Consider the following 17,679-nt stretch of genomic DNA (forward strand, 5'->3'; position numbering starts at 1 on the left):
TGGTTTGATAAAGATTTTACTGTGTTAATCCACCAGGTGGCAGTATACTGTAGACATTTTGGTAATGCTGAAATAGCATAGAAAATGGGCAAGTGTAACTTTGCAACAGGGAGAGTAAAACCTATGTTAACATTCACTGTCAATACAAGTATCCTAGAACATCAGCATGAAATCACACAAACATCGAAAGTCCATTTAAAACAATTTCATTAAAAATTCTATAACGGCTTCCAGTTTTTCCTGAAACCAGAGCTACATTTTTGGTCAGCACGAAACCCCACCCCCCACTTTAAGGCCTCAGGTTACCTCGCCTCAGGAAATACTGTCATTCCGCCTCTGGCCTGCTGAGATCTCAGCTTGAGGTTAAAAACCTTCGCTTCAACAGGCCATGAATTCAAACTTGTACATCCCCACACTTAACCTGTAGAAAAAAAAACCCAATATTAGTCCTTAACCAAAAACGGAAGCCTTTGATATACATCAGCACGCAGCGACACCAGTGGCCTGTACTACAAAGAGGGGTTACTGGCTTATCGGGGTAACTTGTCGGATTTAAGGTACCACAGTTTAAATGGACTTCATATTCGTTCACTTACATTTTGCCCAGACTACCTTAAATCCGACAAGTTACCCCGGTAAGCCAGTAACCCCGCTTCGTAGTACAGGCCCCAGCCTGGTGTGCTCCCGTAACACCTGAGCTTGCTATATAGTTGTGGTTAGTGGTTCCGTGTTGGTAGTTTTATTACAGTATGATCAATGCAATTTTATACAAGTAACGCTGACTTCATAATCCAAATTTTCAAGACCTCTCACAATTGGATTTATGACATTTTATTCCCCAAAATTTGGATGATTGAATTTTAGTCTTTTTAAAGACCCACAAAAACCTAGATTTTGTGGTCAGTTCCCCAAGATTCTGTACGGAGGCGTTCACCTGTACGGATCTGGACGAATGCCTTGGGGAACAGACCTTCCTTGTCGTTGAGCCGCCCACAGCACCAGTCTGCGTCGACGTGTCGCGTGATCAGGATGTGCTCGCCCTGCTGGAAGGGCAGGTCTTCGTCCGTCTGGCCGGTGAAGCTGTAGAGGGCCACGGCCCACTCTGTCCCAGCAGGTCCCGCCTGGGACCACAAATGGTGCAAGTTGCAGGCAAGGGGAGCAAAACATAACCGCAGAGCCCTGCTGCGATGTCACTCTTTACGCGATATGCTAAAAAGCAGTCAGGGGGACCCATGTCGTGGGCAGATTCCCGAGCAGCCGCTTGGCTGGCTTACACCTTGGGCGGGCCCTGCCCGTATCACCTGTGATATGTGTTTAATTCACTTTCATTTATCTTTAGCCCATAAACACGGCCGCTGGAGACGCATGGTCGCATGCACAGCTTTGACCTTTGACCCAGACCTGCCTGCACACCCTAATCCAAATGACTCAGTACCACGGCAGCTGAGGTGAAACCGGGAGCATTACCTGATTGGGGTCAGCGACGTCCTTGTTCCTGAGCAGTGAACTCGTGTCTGTGGAAGCAATCAACCGACAGACAGACAGACATCAGTGGCCGCACGTCACAATCAAGAGTCAAATTCTAGTCAATTCAAGAGTAACAAATTCTGCTGCTGCACTGTAATGTGCAAGGCGTCTTTGTTGGGTTACACAAACACATGGGTGTATTAACTGGTAACTGCAACACCTGACAACGTGAAATGTTTTAGAAACGTGACACTTTGACAAACAAAATCAAAATCAGTTTTCTTTGACGGCCTTATACATTAGCACAGAATTGTATGTTTTCAAAAAGGTCATTTTGGCATGATGTTCTGGTGTAGTTTTTGGGCTCCTACCTGGCTTAGTCTGTCCATCCGGCTGCAGCGTTGCACCCGGAAGGTCTTCCACAATTTCCACGAAGTTGAGGGGGAAAACGCCGACGCGGCCATTGAGGTCTCCACGGGCCCATTGCTGGTCCACAAACTCCATCAGCTTGATAACATCACCCTCACACAGAGACAGCTCATCACTGTGCTTCCCTTCAAAGCCAAAGCGTGCCACACACCTCGGACCACTGGAATCAGAAAGAAGCCAGTCATTAAGTCCAGCCCCATCAAACGACCATGAAACAAAATTCATGAAGGACCTGAAACAGCCCATACTTCAGTACAGAGCACATCTCAGAAGAGCAGAGCACACCTGAGCATGTAAGCTTTCATTTGTAAGCTCACCTCACTGTTGCAACAGTTTGCTTTGTAGTAGTTCCACTGGATGGAGCCGGGAGACATGACTGATGGGGGATGGGGAAGAGAGAGAGAGAGAGAGAGAGACCCCAACTTTAAGTCCAACGAGAATCACATTTTCCAGGTTGGTACATCCATAGCAATGTCGTGACTCACCAGCACTCTAACATGATTGACAGGGAAAATGCCAGAAAGACCCCCACAAGTTCCACGGTACCAGTCGCCGTCCACCTTGTCCACGTTCGAAACCACATCACCCATCTTTAGGGCGAGTTCCCCGGGACCCGCTGTGTTTGTGGGACAGGAATACGCCATGATAACTATGGTTAGAGCAGCAGGCTGTGTGCTGTACACCATGCAGGATCTGTCTACCTAGAGAGACAGGACTCCGCGATGATTACACACAACTGCCATTATTGATTCAGGAGGACCAGATAGACCATCTCTTACAATTAGCTTTGGTTACCTAATTGATACCCGTGAGTCTTAGGACAAACGCTGATGCCACTTGCCTGTCGAGAAATCGTGCAGCACCTCCACCTGCAGACCAGGTCTGGCTTTCTGAACGTGTTCTGGATCAGGAACCTGAATGCAGGACCATCATCACAAGAATGATACACAGCTCTAAGGCTTCAGAGTTAGCAGGCGAACTGCAGGAGCAGCTGATTCACTGCAAGAAGCGACTGACAACCATGTAAGGAATAAAATCCACAGTCTGAAGTGAATTTTGACTCTCTGGATACTGAAATGAGACGCTTCATACAAAAATGGATGACAGGAAACAATAGTGATTCTTGGGAGCAGCATATCATTCAGCGGGCTAAGCCTCTGTGCCTGTGATTGGCTGCCCTTTGAGGCCTGCTTCACCTACAGAGAACAAGTTGGGGTAGGAATAAAGAAACTTTCCTCACGGGATCAATAAAGTATAAATCATAATTTTAATAATCCCTTTGACTTCCGCATCCTGTTCTTCATGAGACACAGAGGTGAGAGTAAACCCGGGTTCACAGCACAGGGCCAGCCAGCCTGCGATGCCCTCGGAGCTGGGAGTTAGGGGCCTTGCTCAAAGGGCTCGTGGGAAAAGGAGCGCACTGTGAGCAGGACACATCAGCCTGCTCATCAGCCGGCAGCCCTTACCTGCACGCCTGGCCTGCTGGCAGCCACAGGGGCGGCGACAGTCTTCATGGCAGGGGGTGGCTCCCTAGCTGTGCTGTCTGCCGACCTGCACTCAGCGCTGACAGCATTGTCTGGCTCGAAATGTATCAAAACCTCATCTTTCTTCAGGAGACACAGAACAGTTCTTTCATCCCTTCATCCATCAAAAAAAAGGGGTTTAGAAATGAGCAGCGAGGTTAAACGGAGACAGAGTAACAGCTGCCTACCCCCTGCCTTCCTGGGAGTAGGGGCCCGGAGCTGGGCCGGGGGGGCAGGGCGGGCCCCTTCCTCTGGGAGCCCTGGCCTCGTGCCTGATTGGGTCCCCCCTCAGAGATGGAGCGGCAGAGGCCGGGCTTGGGGGGCGGCGGCCTGATGGGGACACTTTTGGCTGTGGGGGGGCGAGGTGGCGGCACTTTCACACCAGCGGGACTGTGGTCAGCGGGGGGGGGGGGGGGGGGTTAGGAGTTTGGACACCAGTGACACAAACGTCATACACTTAACCAGAGGCATCCTTGGATTTAATGGACCAGCATGGTTCTCTGGTAGGACAGACTCATTTTAAAGCAACGCTAACAACCGCTAAAATGCTGCTCACATCCACCTTTACGCTTATTTTTTATCATAATACTTCATAATTCAAGAGCCAGAAATCATGATATATTGCAGAACTTTATATAAGCTCTGGCAGGAGTGTTATAAACCATGAAGTCAGTGACAAAACCAAGTGTTGGGGTGCCGAGGTCAATGTACAACCCTGTACACCGTTAGCTTTGGTCCAGGGTTCCCTCAGCGAGGACCGGCTGAGCGCTCACCGAGGGGGGGCGGACTTCTCAGTCAGGGGGCCGCCGGGGGACTCTGCTATGTCCTGAAAAGCGGGCAAAACATCTTGAGAAGAGAGACATGCGTTTTGTTCGACATTGTGTGGCCTCATTGTGCATTGATGACACTTATAATTAAGTGACTGACTCAACAGAAACACTGTGGTCAGGGAGTGGCTAAAAAAAGAATTAAAACACAACAAACGTCACCTAAAATAACAGAAATATCCATGTCAATGAGCGCTATGTTTGCTGAGAAAGGCACTGCTGCCTTCTCAATACGTCCAAAAAAACAAGTGCGGACATGGGCCCTGCAGCCCCAGCTGCATTATGGGAGTTCAGGGCAGCCAATGGAATCTTACTGGTGCTCGAGGTGCGGCCTGGGCTTTGCTGGCGGCACTTGGCTTCTGGGACACGGTGTGGGTGGGACCACTGACTGGCCTCTCTGCTGGAAGAGGCGGGGGGCTCTCTGCGGACTCGCCTTCCGACGCTGAGGGATGTGGGGAAGCCACCATGTTCACATCCAGCCAGGCAGGTGAGCATAACGTTACCCAGTTTTGCTTTTGGGAGTGATTTTCTGAAAGTACACCATGCTTGTGTACTTGGGTATAGGTCACAGGCAGTGTTACTCACGTCTGCCGGGAATCCTGATGAATGAGGGCTTCCTGGGAACGGCTGGCCGACTCGCGTCCTGCCTCACAGCTATGTGAAAACAGGAACCTTGAGAAATGTTCACCAGCCAGCAAAGAAACAGCAAGAAGGAACATAAAGGAATGAAAGGGCTTCACTCACGGGCACTTCCAGCGTGCTTGTCGTCAGGGCCGGGCGGCTGGGGCTGAGAGCTGCTGGAGGGGGGGTCAAAGTTTATCAGGTCCGGAGAGGACGCTGCTTGGCCGTCAGTATTGCCTGCTTTACTTTGGGCTGTGCAGCTCCTGGACCTGGGGGCCACAGGGGGGCGAGATGGGCGCCTCTCAGACACCGGCATGTCCTGCAGCTTCACGTCCGTGGAGGACGCACCAGGGACTGGGGGCTTTGGCCCAGAATTCGGAGGAGACTCCTTCCCACTGTCTGATCCAGCTGGCGATCCTGCTGACAAGCTGTCATCCCTGCACTTCTGGCTGGGGGGCTTAGGAGCAAGAGATGGTTTAGGGGCCACTGCTGGCGGTCTGGGCTGCTGAATGCGAGGCCTTGGCTCTGGTTTCTGAGGCTCGGTAAAGACGCTGCCGCCATCGTTCTGCTTCTCGAAGGCCTGGATCTTCGCACGCAAGGCACTCATGTCTAGTTCACTTTCTGTTCCCTGCTCACAGGAACCGCTTGGGAAACTCCGCTCTTCTGGACCGAAGATTTCTAAAAGTTCTTGGAAATACTTACTGGTGGAATCCTCCCCACCTCTAAGGATCAGCTGAGCATTCTCCCCATCGTCTTTCAGTCTGACAAGAGTCTGAACTTTGACCTCTTTGGTGACTGGCTGCCGCAAACGAGGCCGTGGCACTGGACACCTGGCTTGTTCCGTAGCGGGGCAGTCTGCCGAGGAATCCGAAAGACGACGCCTGCTGGGATCAAGGAGAGAGTCCAAGGAGATCAAGCATAGCTCAGAACTGTCTGTGTCCACTGCAGTGGCGTCTGTGCAAGGTTTGCAGCTGAAATCAAGGAGGCAGTCTAAAGCTTCTACTCTGTGGGTATCAGGGTCAGAATGTTCATCAGATGTCTCTCCTTGAGAAGTGGCAGGGATGTCTGTGGCTCTGCTCAGCTCGGGCAGCAGATGGGTTGGGAGCAAAGGTCTTGGCGGTCTGGGGGGTCTTCTCACTGCAAGCAAAGCAGAGCGTCAGTAAAACATGTGAAAAGTGACACATTTGGAGGCAATGAGCCAGAAACGAAGGCCGCCCCCCCAGGACGCTCCCCCGGGCCGCCCCCCCAGGACGCTCCCCCGGGCCGCCCCCCCAGGACGCTCCCCCGGGCCGCCAGGCAGGACGCTCCCCCGGGCCGCCCCCCCAGGACGCTCCCCCGGGCCGCCCCCCCAGGACGCTCCCCCGGGCCGCCTGTACGACACAGCTGCCCACTTACACTTGGACAGCTGGATTGGAGGGGAACTGACTGACATCACATTGGATTCTGGGTCTGGAGTGACAGCCACTGATGGCAGTTCGGTCTGTGTGGCGATGGTGGACGTGCTGTGGCGGCTGCGGGAGTCAGGCGACTGGACCCGCTCCTGCGTCTTCTCCTTAATCACCTGGTCGTAGGACGGTGGAGCCTGCAGGCAGCATCAGGCAGCTTTAAGTGTGGCCTCCAGGGATAGGAAGATGTGATGGGCCTGGTCTACACCTCTGCACATGTAATTCTCAGGCTCAGGATAAAATTACCCCCCCAACCAAGGCCTAGGACAAAAATAACTGCAAACAGCCCCACCCCCCTAACAAGGCCCAGGACAGAATTACTGAACACCACCCCCCCTCATCTCAGGTCAAGTTCCCAAGTTGTTCCCCCAAGATAGTGGGCCTGAGATAGACAGTAGAACTCTATCCATTTTACACAATCATACAGCTAGGGACCCAGCAACCTTCCGGATCACAAAACCTCGCCTTTAAGAACTGGGCTGTCTGCTGCTCCTACCTGGCCAGCTGCAGGGACACTGGCACCCCAGACAGGCGGGGCTGGAGGAGGGGCTGCCAGAAAGCCCCCGTGGGGCCCCAAGAACCAGGAGTTCCTGGCAAGGGGCTCTGCCGACAGGATGGTGATCTCCGGCCTGGAACACAGGACCCCCCCCGGCTTCTCTGAAGCTTTATTTTGATTTGACACTTTGATTAAAACGAAGCTATCTGAATATTTGAACACAGAATGGTTTCTTATGACTAAATTATTTGAAAAAAAAATTCAGTAATGTAATTTAAAAAAATAATTCATAACCAATGTAATCAACTACTAAAAAAGACTCACCTCCTGTCTCTTGGAGTGTCGTTGTGGGGATTCGCCCTGGTGGAGGTTGCTAGATAAAGCACAAAGAAAAACTCAGCAGGCTGCTGTTGGGCTGCGTGGTTACAGCCCACAGCGTGCGGGCGGAACAACTCCAGTGGCCACAGGAGCTAATTAAACTTAGTTAGCTTTGTCTTACAAACCGTGCAACTATTTACAATATGCAGTGATAACGTACAAAACAATTAACTGGCCACTTCACCAAGCAAATAAGCTCTAAAACCAGCCGGAATCACTTATATAAAATAAGCATGAAATATGAGTGTGGCATATTACTCGTTAAAAGATGAATGGGGCAGTGACATCACCGTGTATTTTACAGAACCGGAGAGACTTTAAGGTAAAATTTGACAGTGTAAATGAGACGTGGAAATGCTCACTTCTCTTGATAACAGCTCGCAGGGATGAGAGCGGACCAGGGCTGAAACGAGGAGGAGGGTGAGGTCAGAGCTGAGTTTTCACTGCTCATTTTCCAGGGCGGAGGTGGTGCCGTTGCTTTGCGTCTCCACGTCAACCTGGGCCGAGCCTTGGCAGAGCCCGGCAGACCGCGGGAAGCAGGACGCCAGGCCCCCCGGCCCCCCGGCCCCCCGACCTCAATGACATGGCCTCTTTGTAGTATACAGCCTTCAGCAAATGTGTAATATCTGTGTTTGCAGTCACAGCATTGCTAATTTTAACAGCCTGACTCAGTTTTTATAACTGAAATGCTGTTTGTTTCCCCCCCCCCCCCCCCCCAAAGAAGTGCACCAATGAGAAACAGCACAGCGTTTTAAAGCCTTTTTCCGCATCTACAATCAGAAACATGTTCGCATGACAGTCGGGGGCACAGGGACCATCACACACATCACCAGTCCCGCATCGGCAAAGCATTCCTAGAGAAAGCTCCTCCCAACTGGCCTACAGCTCAGTATCAGTTTAAAAATGTACAGTAGTGTATTAAACGGCACCCCAAATCACCCCAATATATAAAAACTCCCTTTTGCTGAGCACAAGTCTTCCATGAAGAGGAAAACATTCAAAGCAGATGGAAATAATTATGTATTACAGCCTTTGAAAAGAATGTGTTTTGCAATAATTTCTTCTGGACCGAGAGAGACACGGCACTTTTTTTTTTTAAACCTGCGACGAACTATATTCTTTAGAATTTAACACATTTTAAAGCAGTGAGGTAGTTCTGCAGCTTATTTTAAATGCTCTCATGAGTGAATCAAATGCAGATAGACGTGGGTGACACAGCTACTTGTAGTTATGACTTACGTGGCTGTGAAGATCCAAAGAGCGAGCGACGATGTCCAGCACCAAACCACCAAAAGACAAAGACCTCGATTCCAGGAGTGTCTTATTCTAAGATAAAGAGCTGCACTAATTTTAATGACCCCCCACCTCTCGACAGCGGAGCTCAGGCAAGGCAGCCACCAACCTGGGCCGTCAAAAAAAAAAAAAAAAAAACTTTCAGAGCACAGAGAGCGAGCATGGGGGGGGCAGCAGGGGAGAGAGAGTGCGCGAGGCGGAGAGGGAGAGTGAGCAAGGCGAGGGAGGAGGGGAGAGTGAGCAAGGGGAGAAGAGAGATTTCCGCAGCTCGCAGCAGAGCAGAGTCTCCATCCCGATGGCTGCAGCTCGGCAGGAGTCCAAGAGCTAAGCCCCTCCTCCCGTAAAAGCTGCTTCCTAAGAATTTGAAAAAGTGAAACCAGGGAAAAACCCCCAGGGGGGCTCTCCAGTGACAACGGTGCCGTCCAGTCAAAATGGCAAGTTTGTGGTAAGGGTGGGGGGGCATTAAAATAGTTGCTGAGCTGGCAAGGCCGGCTTCCTGGCTGGGCTGTGCAGGCTCAGGGTTCCAAAGACTGCTGTGTCTCTCACAGGAAACATCCACAGCAACCCGTGGTGCCTCGTTACCAGCCCAGATGTGAAACATCTGGAAAAGAGCAGCTCCATCTCCCTGCCCCTCCCCCGGGTTGCCTGTGTCATCACCCTGCGGCAAGAACTGGCAGAGTCCAAATGGACCTGGAGCTGACAAAACCGGCATGAGGACTACAGCTCATGGCACTTAACACGCATCCGGTTTCTGCAGCAGGACAGAGGCACGGGGCCTAGAGGAGAGATCACCTTCAACACCGTACCGGCCCAGAATTCCGGTTCTATAAACGCCCGCTCAGTCCGTACCGGCCCAGCATTCCGGTTCTATAAACGCCCGCTCACGTCGTACCGGCCCAGCATTCCGGTTCTATAAACGCCCGCTCACGTCGTACCGGCCCAGCATTCCGGTTCTATAAACGCCCGCTCACGTCGTACCGGCCCAGCATTCCGGTTCTATAAACGTCTCCTCATGTCGTACCGGCCCAGCATTCCGGTTCTATAAACGCCCGCTCACTTCGTATCGGGCCAGAATTCCGGTTCTATAAACGCCCGCTCACTTCGTATCGGGCCAGAATTCCGGTTCTATAAACGCCCGCTCACGTCGTACCGGCCCAGCATTCCGGTTCTATAAACGCCCGCTCACTTCGTACCGGGCCAGCATTCCGGTTCTATAAACGCCCGCTCACTTCGTACCGGGCCAGAATTCCGGTTCTATAAACGCCCGCTGTTTTTATATACATTGACAGCAGTCACTACGTCAGCAGCATCAGAACTTCAATACAGGCAAGCAGGAATCATTGAGGTCTCACCTGGGTTGGTGCTGATCCGGCTTGTGTCTCCCAGAACGATCTGTGGAGAGAGAGAGCTGCCATGGACCATGGACTCTGTGAGAGGAGAATGCCCACTCCCCCAAGGGCTGGGCCCAGGCCCGGTTTGGGGACAGGCCCATACTCACACTGCCCTGGCTGAATAAGGGAGAGCAGGATACATGCAGTGGCCAGAGAGGGAACTGCCAGTTACAGTGGAAACTGTGATGACAGACGCCAGGTTCTGTGTGTTACCCCGGCTGAACCTACTGCATTTACTCCTCCAAAGCAGTGTGTCTGAACTGCGTCCCCAGTGGCTGTTTGCGTCAGGGGTCACTGGGTTGAGGAACACTGCTGTGAAGTTACCGTTATTTCCCGTTGGCTCGCCCGACTCACCAGCAGGCCGGCGCCTGAAAGGCCCACTTTGTGCCCCCGGAAAGCTCCGGAAAGCTCCGGAAAGCTCGAGAAAGTTCCAACTTCTTCATATCTGTCACGTTTCTTTTTTAAAAGTGTCGAGTACCTTTCAAATGTTAAGATGTTTTATTCTACATACACCAACAAAGAAATGCTTGCCAGCAAACTGGACCCCAAAGAAACAAATACCGCTGCCATTTCGGGGCAAATAAAGCGGACGGACCATGAGAACATGGGGTCCTTCTTCTCGGCCCGAACATAATATACTTTGGCACAAGGGGAAATCTCCAATCAAAAATATGGAGAGAGAGCATGGGCTGAAAGGCGGCAAAGTATTATGGGAGTACCTTTGCTGGGGGGTAACTGGTAACCCGTGAGTGCAAGAGAACTGCGAACTGGGGGGGGGGGGTTGTTTCCAGTGAGGGCGGCCTGAAGCACGTCCCATCCTGGGAGGGGGCATAAACGTCATAGCACTTCCTAATACACAATGGGAGTAGCTCTGTGGGGTGGGAGTACAAACAGGTCCGCCCCCCAAACAGAATGGAATCACCCATCTCAGTCTTCCCTTCAGAAAGGGAGAGCTGAAAGTGAGGCTCGGGGGGGTTGGCATCAAACAGCTGCATCCGCATATCTGGCATTGCTGTGCCTCAGCAGCAGCTGACCGCAGTCCATACTCGCAGTGAACAGTGCAGCTGGCAGGAACGAGCCACCTGCGAGACCATGTGCTCCCCCCATACAGGGCGGGGGCAACCTGCACACTATGCCAGCTTAGCTTAAGCTAATCTTTGGTTTTTGGTCTTTGCTCTTATTTTCATACAATGCGCCTAAAAATAGCCCGGACAGAACAAAGAGTCGGTACAAAACAGAACCTCTTCTGGCTCAGCGAGAGGGAAACAGCAACGATAAATCACACGTCACGTGGCAAATCACAGAAACACAGAGTGCTGGCCAAGGCTGCAGCAAGTTGGAAGTCACGATACGACGAAAACGAGACAACTTTTGGAAATATCCATGGCGAGCGGGACCTGCTGATGGGGGCAGCGGGTGAGGAAGACCCTCAGGGCGCAGAGTTAAGCATCACGCTTAGATCACCCCAGCAAGACGGAGCCCCCACCGCAGAGCGAGCTGGCACTGTAATGACGGGGCATTTACCTCCCATTGGCACCGGTACCCAGCACGATGGTGTGGAACCTGGCAGGCAAAAAGGCCGACCTCACCCCCTTCCTTAGTCTGCCCCAGCATCTGCCGGAAGCCGGAACGCAGTGTACAGACGTTCTCCGTTCTGCCAGAGCACGCAGGGTTTATAAGTTGACGGTTTAAAACACTCAACCCTTTGCGTGCCAGACAAGCCAAGCGGCTTCTCCCTCTCCTCTCCTCTCTTCTCCTATCTTCTCCTCACATTGTTTTCCACATTCCCAAAACAGAGACACGTACATAAGGTAACGTGTTCCAGCACCTGGCAAAACATTTCCCAGACCACAACGGTGGATACGGGACTGAAGAATCCGCGGGACGGATCAGATTAGGCCAGACTCCCCACCATCACCATACGGCAGCGTGAAGCTGATCTAGGCCTAAACACGCGTAATCTGAAGGTGACTCAGAGCTTGAAGTTCAGACAGACATGAGTTTTGATCACACTTTACAGAAACTAACACAGAACCAGACAGTCAGCCTTCCAGAAAAAAATCCGCCTTAAATTATAGCTCTGGGGGGACGGCAGTCGCTGATGTCAGCATGAGTAAATGTACATAAACAATACATCCAATTAAGCACGCCAGACACTGCCAGCTTTCACGTTTTAGCAATAGTCTCACCCTGTTGCTGAACTGCTGCTTCATCACCAATCTCGCTTTTCCAAAACGCATTTTAACAAACTTCCAACCACTACTTTCTTTAACGACCTCCTAACCCACACATATATACAAGCTAGTTTTGCAGCGAATAGCACAGTTAGTCTGCATAGCGGTTATCAATACTGACCAATAGGGACACTCACGTTGCCGGCAGGACTTCTCACGACCGGACATTAAATCTGACAGGAAAGTGTGACCGCAGATGCCTTAGCACCCAGCCGAAAGACGCCAAGTCAGGCAGAATGCCACAAAAGCATAACAGACACCATCCGCTCCGATTCTACTCGGGGCGGCCCGTCTTGGGTTACAGCACCTGTTCGGCCATCTCCAGGAGAACAGCCTTTAAGCTGTCATGAGCAGTAATTTTCCTGAAACGCTCTGAACTTGTGGTTAGCCTTTTAAACCCAGAACACCACTCATGCTTTTCACAGAGAAGCGGCTGAGTTGGGTCATCTGCCACGTGGATTATGGTATCATCTGATGTCTGATTGGGCCTCAAAAATGCAGTAGACAATCTTTTATTTAAAATTATTCATGAAGAACAACCAACTTTGCTTAATATACCACAGTTAATGGTTTGAGTGCAACTGATCATATTTTTGCAAAATAAATAAATAAATAAATAAATGTACAGAGATATTAAAACATTTCCACTGACTTCCCACTTAATAGGCTCATGGTGTAGTCATCACGATCGAGCCTGCTTTTCAATACAAACTTATTGTATTTTCCTTTGTGCGTGAAATACACACAATTCTACAGGGTCATCACCAGCCCATTTTAGTACATAGGATAAAAACAATTATAAGATTGCGATAAAGCACTTTACAAAAACTAAACACTTCAAATCGCAGTGTAAAGACAGTTCTGTATTACGGCAGGCGCCCTAAATGACTTATTTTAAAAGACGAATAAAAACGGTACCATCAAAAAAACGCGTCTGTAAGATTTAGAGCTGCGCTATATGCGGAAAAGAGTCGAATCACAGGGCTGACAAAGTAAGCGGGCGACTTTCGAGGTATGTCTGCGAAAAATGCGTCAAAGGGGGGCTTGACGTCGTTACAGAAAACCGTGTAGAAAGATCAAATCAACACAACATTTAAGAAGAAAGTGCCGACGGGAGCTCAGTATCCGGACTGAACACTTCTGGTTCCGATTCGGCTTTTTTCTCTTTCCTCTTTACCTGAATCTGGGTTTGATCGCCGCTGGTTGTGTGTCATGCCAGCTTCCCTCTGCTCCTTCAGCTCCTCCTCATCCTCTTCCACCCTAGCTTCGGCCATCGGCTGGCAAAACGCTGCAGACAAACTGCAAAGCCCGAAAAACAATCACCCACATCCAGCTTTTATCGCCAAGTCCCGCCGCAGGAAAAACACTGAATCCGGGAGTGAAAGCGCTACAACAAATGCACAAAACACACACTGAGAATCGGCACCCTTTACATTTCCATGCTATATAACCGCATGTTAAGTTTCACAATAGTAAAAAGCAGCATGAGAGCGGTACCTTACAGCGAGGTCCGATCCGAACGCCGCGGAATGACAGGAAGCCCGGAGTCACTCCGAGACGCAACTTAATAAAAGGGGAACGCGGACCTTTAACACTAAGCTGCGACTGTTTAATGTAGCTCCCCACGGCCTCCCAAAAGCATTTTAGCCCTGGCAAGACATCCTGTTTGAAAGCGTGAATTAAGAGTCACATTGCGTGTTTGACTCCTTTATTTGCAGAAGGACGGAGCAATAAATGCATTTCGACTCCAAAAGGCGTATTTCTGCCAAGCAGCCCGTAAAGTCCGAGGTTAGCAAGACGCCCATTTAAACCTGAAGGTTTAGCGTCCCCCCAGCAAGCAAAAGGACAGACTGAAGCTGCCCAAAGCACCACCCAGATACTTGACTGTCATTTTTAACATGTTTAAACTCGTAAGGAAATGCAGAAAAAAGCGGAGCGATCATACCAAAGTACAGCGGCACGATTATGCAAAATGCTGTGAAAGTAGTTTAAATGCAGATACCGAAACAGGGGGTCGTGTTTGTTAAAAGGGAGGGGGGGGTGTTACTGATTTAATCACTTGGGATAATGTAAAGGGTTTTGAGATAATGCAATATTGTGAAAATGCGCAATACAAATAAAATTGAATTCCGTTATTATGAAAAAAACAGAGTCTTTAACATACATGTCATCTGTGTGGATCCAAGTGTACCTTGTAATGACGTTTTGTAATTGTCGATAGGACCTAATTTATCACAATATCAGTACAAATTAAATTATTTTAAATCATCACAGTTCCAACACGTATTTCACGCAGCCACTTGCGCCGCTGCTTCGCCCGTCCGGAGTGTCGTTAGGAGCACCGGCGACATTAGGGCGATACTAATTTATTTCGCATTATTTATGGGTTGGCTTTACCCTAAACAGATGGTTTTTAATCAGACTGTAATTTAGTTCTTAACGATTGTTTCCTTATTTTCACTTAACAGCATAACTGGATCAGTCACGATGATCTAGTCTCTTGTTACTCAGTGATTTACAATCTATATAAAAACACACACACACACACACCTAACACTGCGTAATGCTCATGGGCAATATAAGACAGTTTAAAGCTGGGAGTGAATGAATTTTAAAGTGGAGTTTAGCAGGTCAGCGATCGTGGTGTTTGCCTAACAAACAGATAATAAATCGGGCTGCAGTGGACCGTGTGATCTTGCGATTTTTAAAAAGGACGAAAATTAGCAGAAGCTCTGCTGCGGTCGGTTTAGTAAAGACGGTCAATGTGTTGCCAGTTTTACACTATGCGCTTGTTAATTGGTGAAAAGGGAAAAGGGAACGCTTCTGCTTTTCGTGCTTAATCCCCTCTGTACAAAGCAGTAAAATATATCAATTATCCCCCCCAAAAAACCAAGCTGGACATTGGCTGGATTTACACATGTACACCATATGGACAAAGCTATAGGGACACCTGGCCATTACACCCACAGGAACTTTTATGACATCCCATTCTAAATCCATAGGCATCAGTATGGAGTCGGTCCTCCCTTTACAGCTATAACAGCTGCCAGTCTTCTGGGAAGGCTGTCCACAGGATTATGGAGTGTGACTGTGGGATTTTTTGCCCATTCATCCAGAAGAGCATTTGTGAGGTCAGGCACTGATGTTGGACATGAAGGCCTGGCTTGCAGTCTCCGTTCTAATTCATCCCAAAGGTGTTACATGGGGTTGAGGTCAGGGCTCTGTGCGGGCCAGTCAAGTTCTTTCACACCAAACTCACCCTTTGTGCACTGGGGCACAGTCATGCTGGAACAGAAAAGGTCCTTCCCCAAACTGTTCCCATAAAGTCCCATTGTCCAAAATGTCTTGGTATGCTGAAGCATTAAGGGATCCCTTCCCTGGAACTAAGGGGCCCAACCCAGCCCCTGACAAACAGCCCCAGGCCATTATCCTTCCCCCACCAAACTTTACATCTGGCACAATGCAGTCAGACAGGTAACATTCTCCTGGCATCTGCCAAACCCAGACTCATCCGTTATTGCCAGACAGAGAAGTGTGATTCGTCACTCCGCAGAACACATTTCCAGTAGCAGTGTGCTTTACACCATTAAAATCGACACTTGGCATCGCTCTTGGTGATGAGAGGCTTACATGCAGCTGCTCGGCCATGGAAGCCCATTCCACGAAGCTTCCAGTGCACAGGTTTTGTGCTGCAGCTAATGCCAGAGGACTTAAGGAATTCTGCAGATACTGAATCAACAGATTGTTGAAGACGTCTACACACTGAGCCCCTCAGCAGTGACCCCGATCTTAATTTACCTGGTCTGACACTGGCTGAGATTCTGTTGTTCCTAAATGCTTCCACTTTGCAATAATACCACTTACAGCTGACTATGGAATATTGAGCAGGGAAGGAATTTCACAAACTGACTTATTGCAAAGGTGGCACCCTTTGACAGTACCACACTTGAATTCTCTGAGATCTTCAAAATGACCCATTATTTCACAAATGTTTGTAAAGCTGACCGCATGGCTTGGTGCTTGATTTAATACACCTGTGGCATTGGGTCTGAATGAAACACCTTAATTCAGTGATTAAGAGGTGTGCCCCAGTACTTTTGTCTATCTAGTGTATATACAGACAGGAGTGAAGTTTTGGCTTTAAGCACAGGGTCAGTCATCCATCCAGCAGCTCTGGAGCATTTTGGGTGGTTAGGGATCATAAAGTTCATCACCCCAGATGGGACTCGAACCCACAATCCCTGGCTTAGGAGGCCAATGCCTTATCCATTAGGCCACTGGGGCTGCAGGTTTTGAGTTCCACTTTGCAATAATACCACTTAGAGCTGACTATGGAATATTGAGCAGGGAAGGAATTTCACAAACTGACTTATTGCAAAGGTGGCACCCTTTGACGGTACCACACTTGAATTCTCTGAGGTCTTCAAAATGACCCATAATTTCACAAATGTTTGTAAAGCTGACCGCATGGCTTGGTGCTTGATTTTATACACCTGTGGCATTGGGTCTGAATGAAACACCTTAATTCAGTGATTAAGAGGTGTGCCCCAGTACTTTTGTCTATCTAGTGTATGTACAGACAGGAGTGAAGTTTGGGCTCTAAGCACAGGGTCAGTCATCCATCCATCCAGCATCTCTGGAGAATTTTGGGTGGTTAGGGATCATAAAGTTCAACACCCCAGATGGGACTCGAACCCACAATCCCTGGCTTAGGAGGCCAATGCCTTATCCATTAGGCCACTGGGGCTGCAGGTTTTGAGTTCCACTTTGCAATAATACCACTTAGAGCTGACTATGAAATATTGAGCAGGGAAGGAATTTCACAAACTGACTTATTGCAAAGGTGGCACCCTTTGACGGTACCACACTTGAATTCTCTGAGGTCTTCAAAATGACCCATAATTTCACAAATGTTTGTAAAGCTGACCGCATGGCTTGGTGCTTGATTTTATACACCTGTGGCAGTGGGTCTGAATGAAACACCTTAATTCAGTGATTAAGAGGTGTGCCCCAGTACTTTTGTCTATCTAGTGTATGTACAGACAGGAGTGAAGTTTGGGCTCTAAGCACAGGGTCATCCATCCATCCAGCAGCTCTGGAGCATTTTGGGTGGTTAGGGATCATAAAGTTCATCACCCCAGATGGGACTCGAACCCACAATCTCTGGCTTAGGAGGCCAATGCCTTATCCATTAGGCCACTGGGGCTGCAGGTTTTGAGTTCCACTTTGCAATAATACCACTTAGAGCTGACTATGGAATATTGAGCAGGGAAGGAATTTCACAAACTGACTTATTGCAAAGGTGGCACCCTTTGACGGTACCACACTTGAATTCTCTGAGGTCTTCAAAATGACCCATAATTCCACAAATGTTTGTAAAGCTGACCGCATGGCTTGGTGCTTGATTTTATACACCTGTGGCATTGGGTCTGAATGAAACACCTTAATTCAGTGATTAAGAGGTGCGCCCCAGTACTTTTGTCTATCTAGTGTATGTACAGACAGGAGTGAAGTTTGGGCTCTAAGCACAGGGTCATCCATCCATCCAGCAGCTCTGGAGCATTTTGGGTGGTTA

General features: G+C 49.5%; 1 protein-coding gene and 3 non-coding genes across 10 annotated transcripts in view; all 4 read right to left on the bottom strand.

The window, feature by feature from the left end:
• Window positions 1-17,679, bottom strand: part of LOC125704495 (SH3 domain-containing protein 19-like) — a 27,544-nt gene continuing 9,865 nt past the window's right edge. The window contains exons 1-20 of one of the 7 annotated variants that reach the window (XM_048970098.1): window positions 14,296-14,440; window positions 13,282-13,403; window positions 9,832-9,871; window positions 7,549-7,589; window positions 7,133-7,181; window positions 6,809-6,941; window positions 6,263-6,449; window positions 4,991-6,004; window positions 4,832-4,900; window positions 4,561-4,688; window positions 4,193-4,245; window positions 3,608-3,809; window positions 3,363-3,503; window positions 2,738-2,810; window positions 2,382-2,512; window positions 2,214-2,272; window positions 1,839-2,056; window positions 1,468-1,514; window positions 935-1,121; window positions 1-421 (exon numbers count right to left, since the gene is read on the bottom strand). In XM_048970098.1, coding sequence (XP_048826055.1) covers window positions 417-421; window positions 935-1,121; window positions 1,468-1,514; window positions 1,839-2,056; window positions 2,214-2,272; window positions 2,382-2,512; window positions 2,738-2,810; window positions 3,363-3,503; window positions 3,608-3,809; window positions 4,193-4,245; window positions 4,561-4,688; window positions 4,832-4,900; window positions 4,991-6,004; window positions 6,263-6,449; window positions 6,809-6,941; window positions 7,133-7,181; window positions 7,549-7,589; window positions 9,832-9,871; window positions 13,282-13,378 — 2,874 coding nt within the window. In that variant the 5' untranslated portion in view covers window positions 13,379-13,403; window positions 14,296-14,440 and the 3' untranslated portion in view covers window positions 1-416. Of the gene's footprint in view, window positions 422-934; window positions 1,122-1,467; window positions 1,515-1,838; window positions 2,057-2,213; window positions 2,273-2,381; window positions 2,513-2,737; window positions 2,811-3,362; window positions 3,504-3,607; window positions 3,810-4,192; window positions 4,246-4,560; window positions 4,689-4,831; window positions 4,901-4,990; window positions 6,005-6,262; window positions 6,450-6,808; window positions 6,942-7,132; window positions 7,182-7,548; window positions 7,590-9,831; window positions 9,872-13,281; window positions 13,492-13,601; window positions 13,971-14,268; window positions 14,441-17,679 lie in introns of those variants that run through there. The other 6 variants (XM_048970100.1, XM_048970096.1, XM_048970095.1 and 3 more) reach the window with 6 other exon arrangements.
• On the bottom strand, window positions 16,316-16,388 carry trnar-ccu (transfer RNA arginine (anticodon CCU)). Its single transcript has one exon. It is a non-coding gene; the product is annotated as a tRNA-Arg (tRNA).
• On the bottom strand, window positions 16,779-16,851 carry trnar-ccu (transfer RNA arginine (anticodon CCU)). The gene has a single exon. It is a non-coding gene; the product is annotated as a tRNA-Arg (tRNA).
• On the bottom strand, window positions 17,238-17,310 carry trnar-ccu (transfer RNA arginine (anticodon CCU)). Its single transcript has one exon. It is a non-coding gene; the product is annotated as a tRNA-Arg (tRNA).

This window comes from Brienomyrus brachyistius, chromosome 12, assembly GCF_023856365.1.
Source record: "Brienomyrus brachyistius isolate T26 chromosome 12, BBRACH_0.4, whole genome shotgun sequence".
Taxonomy (NCBI): Eukaryota; Metazoa; Chordata; class Actinopteri; order Osteoglossiformes; family Mormyridae; genus Brienomyrus; species Brienomyrus brachyistius.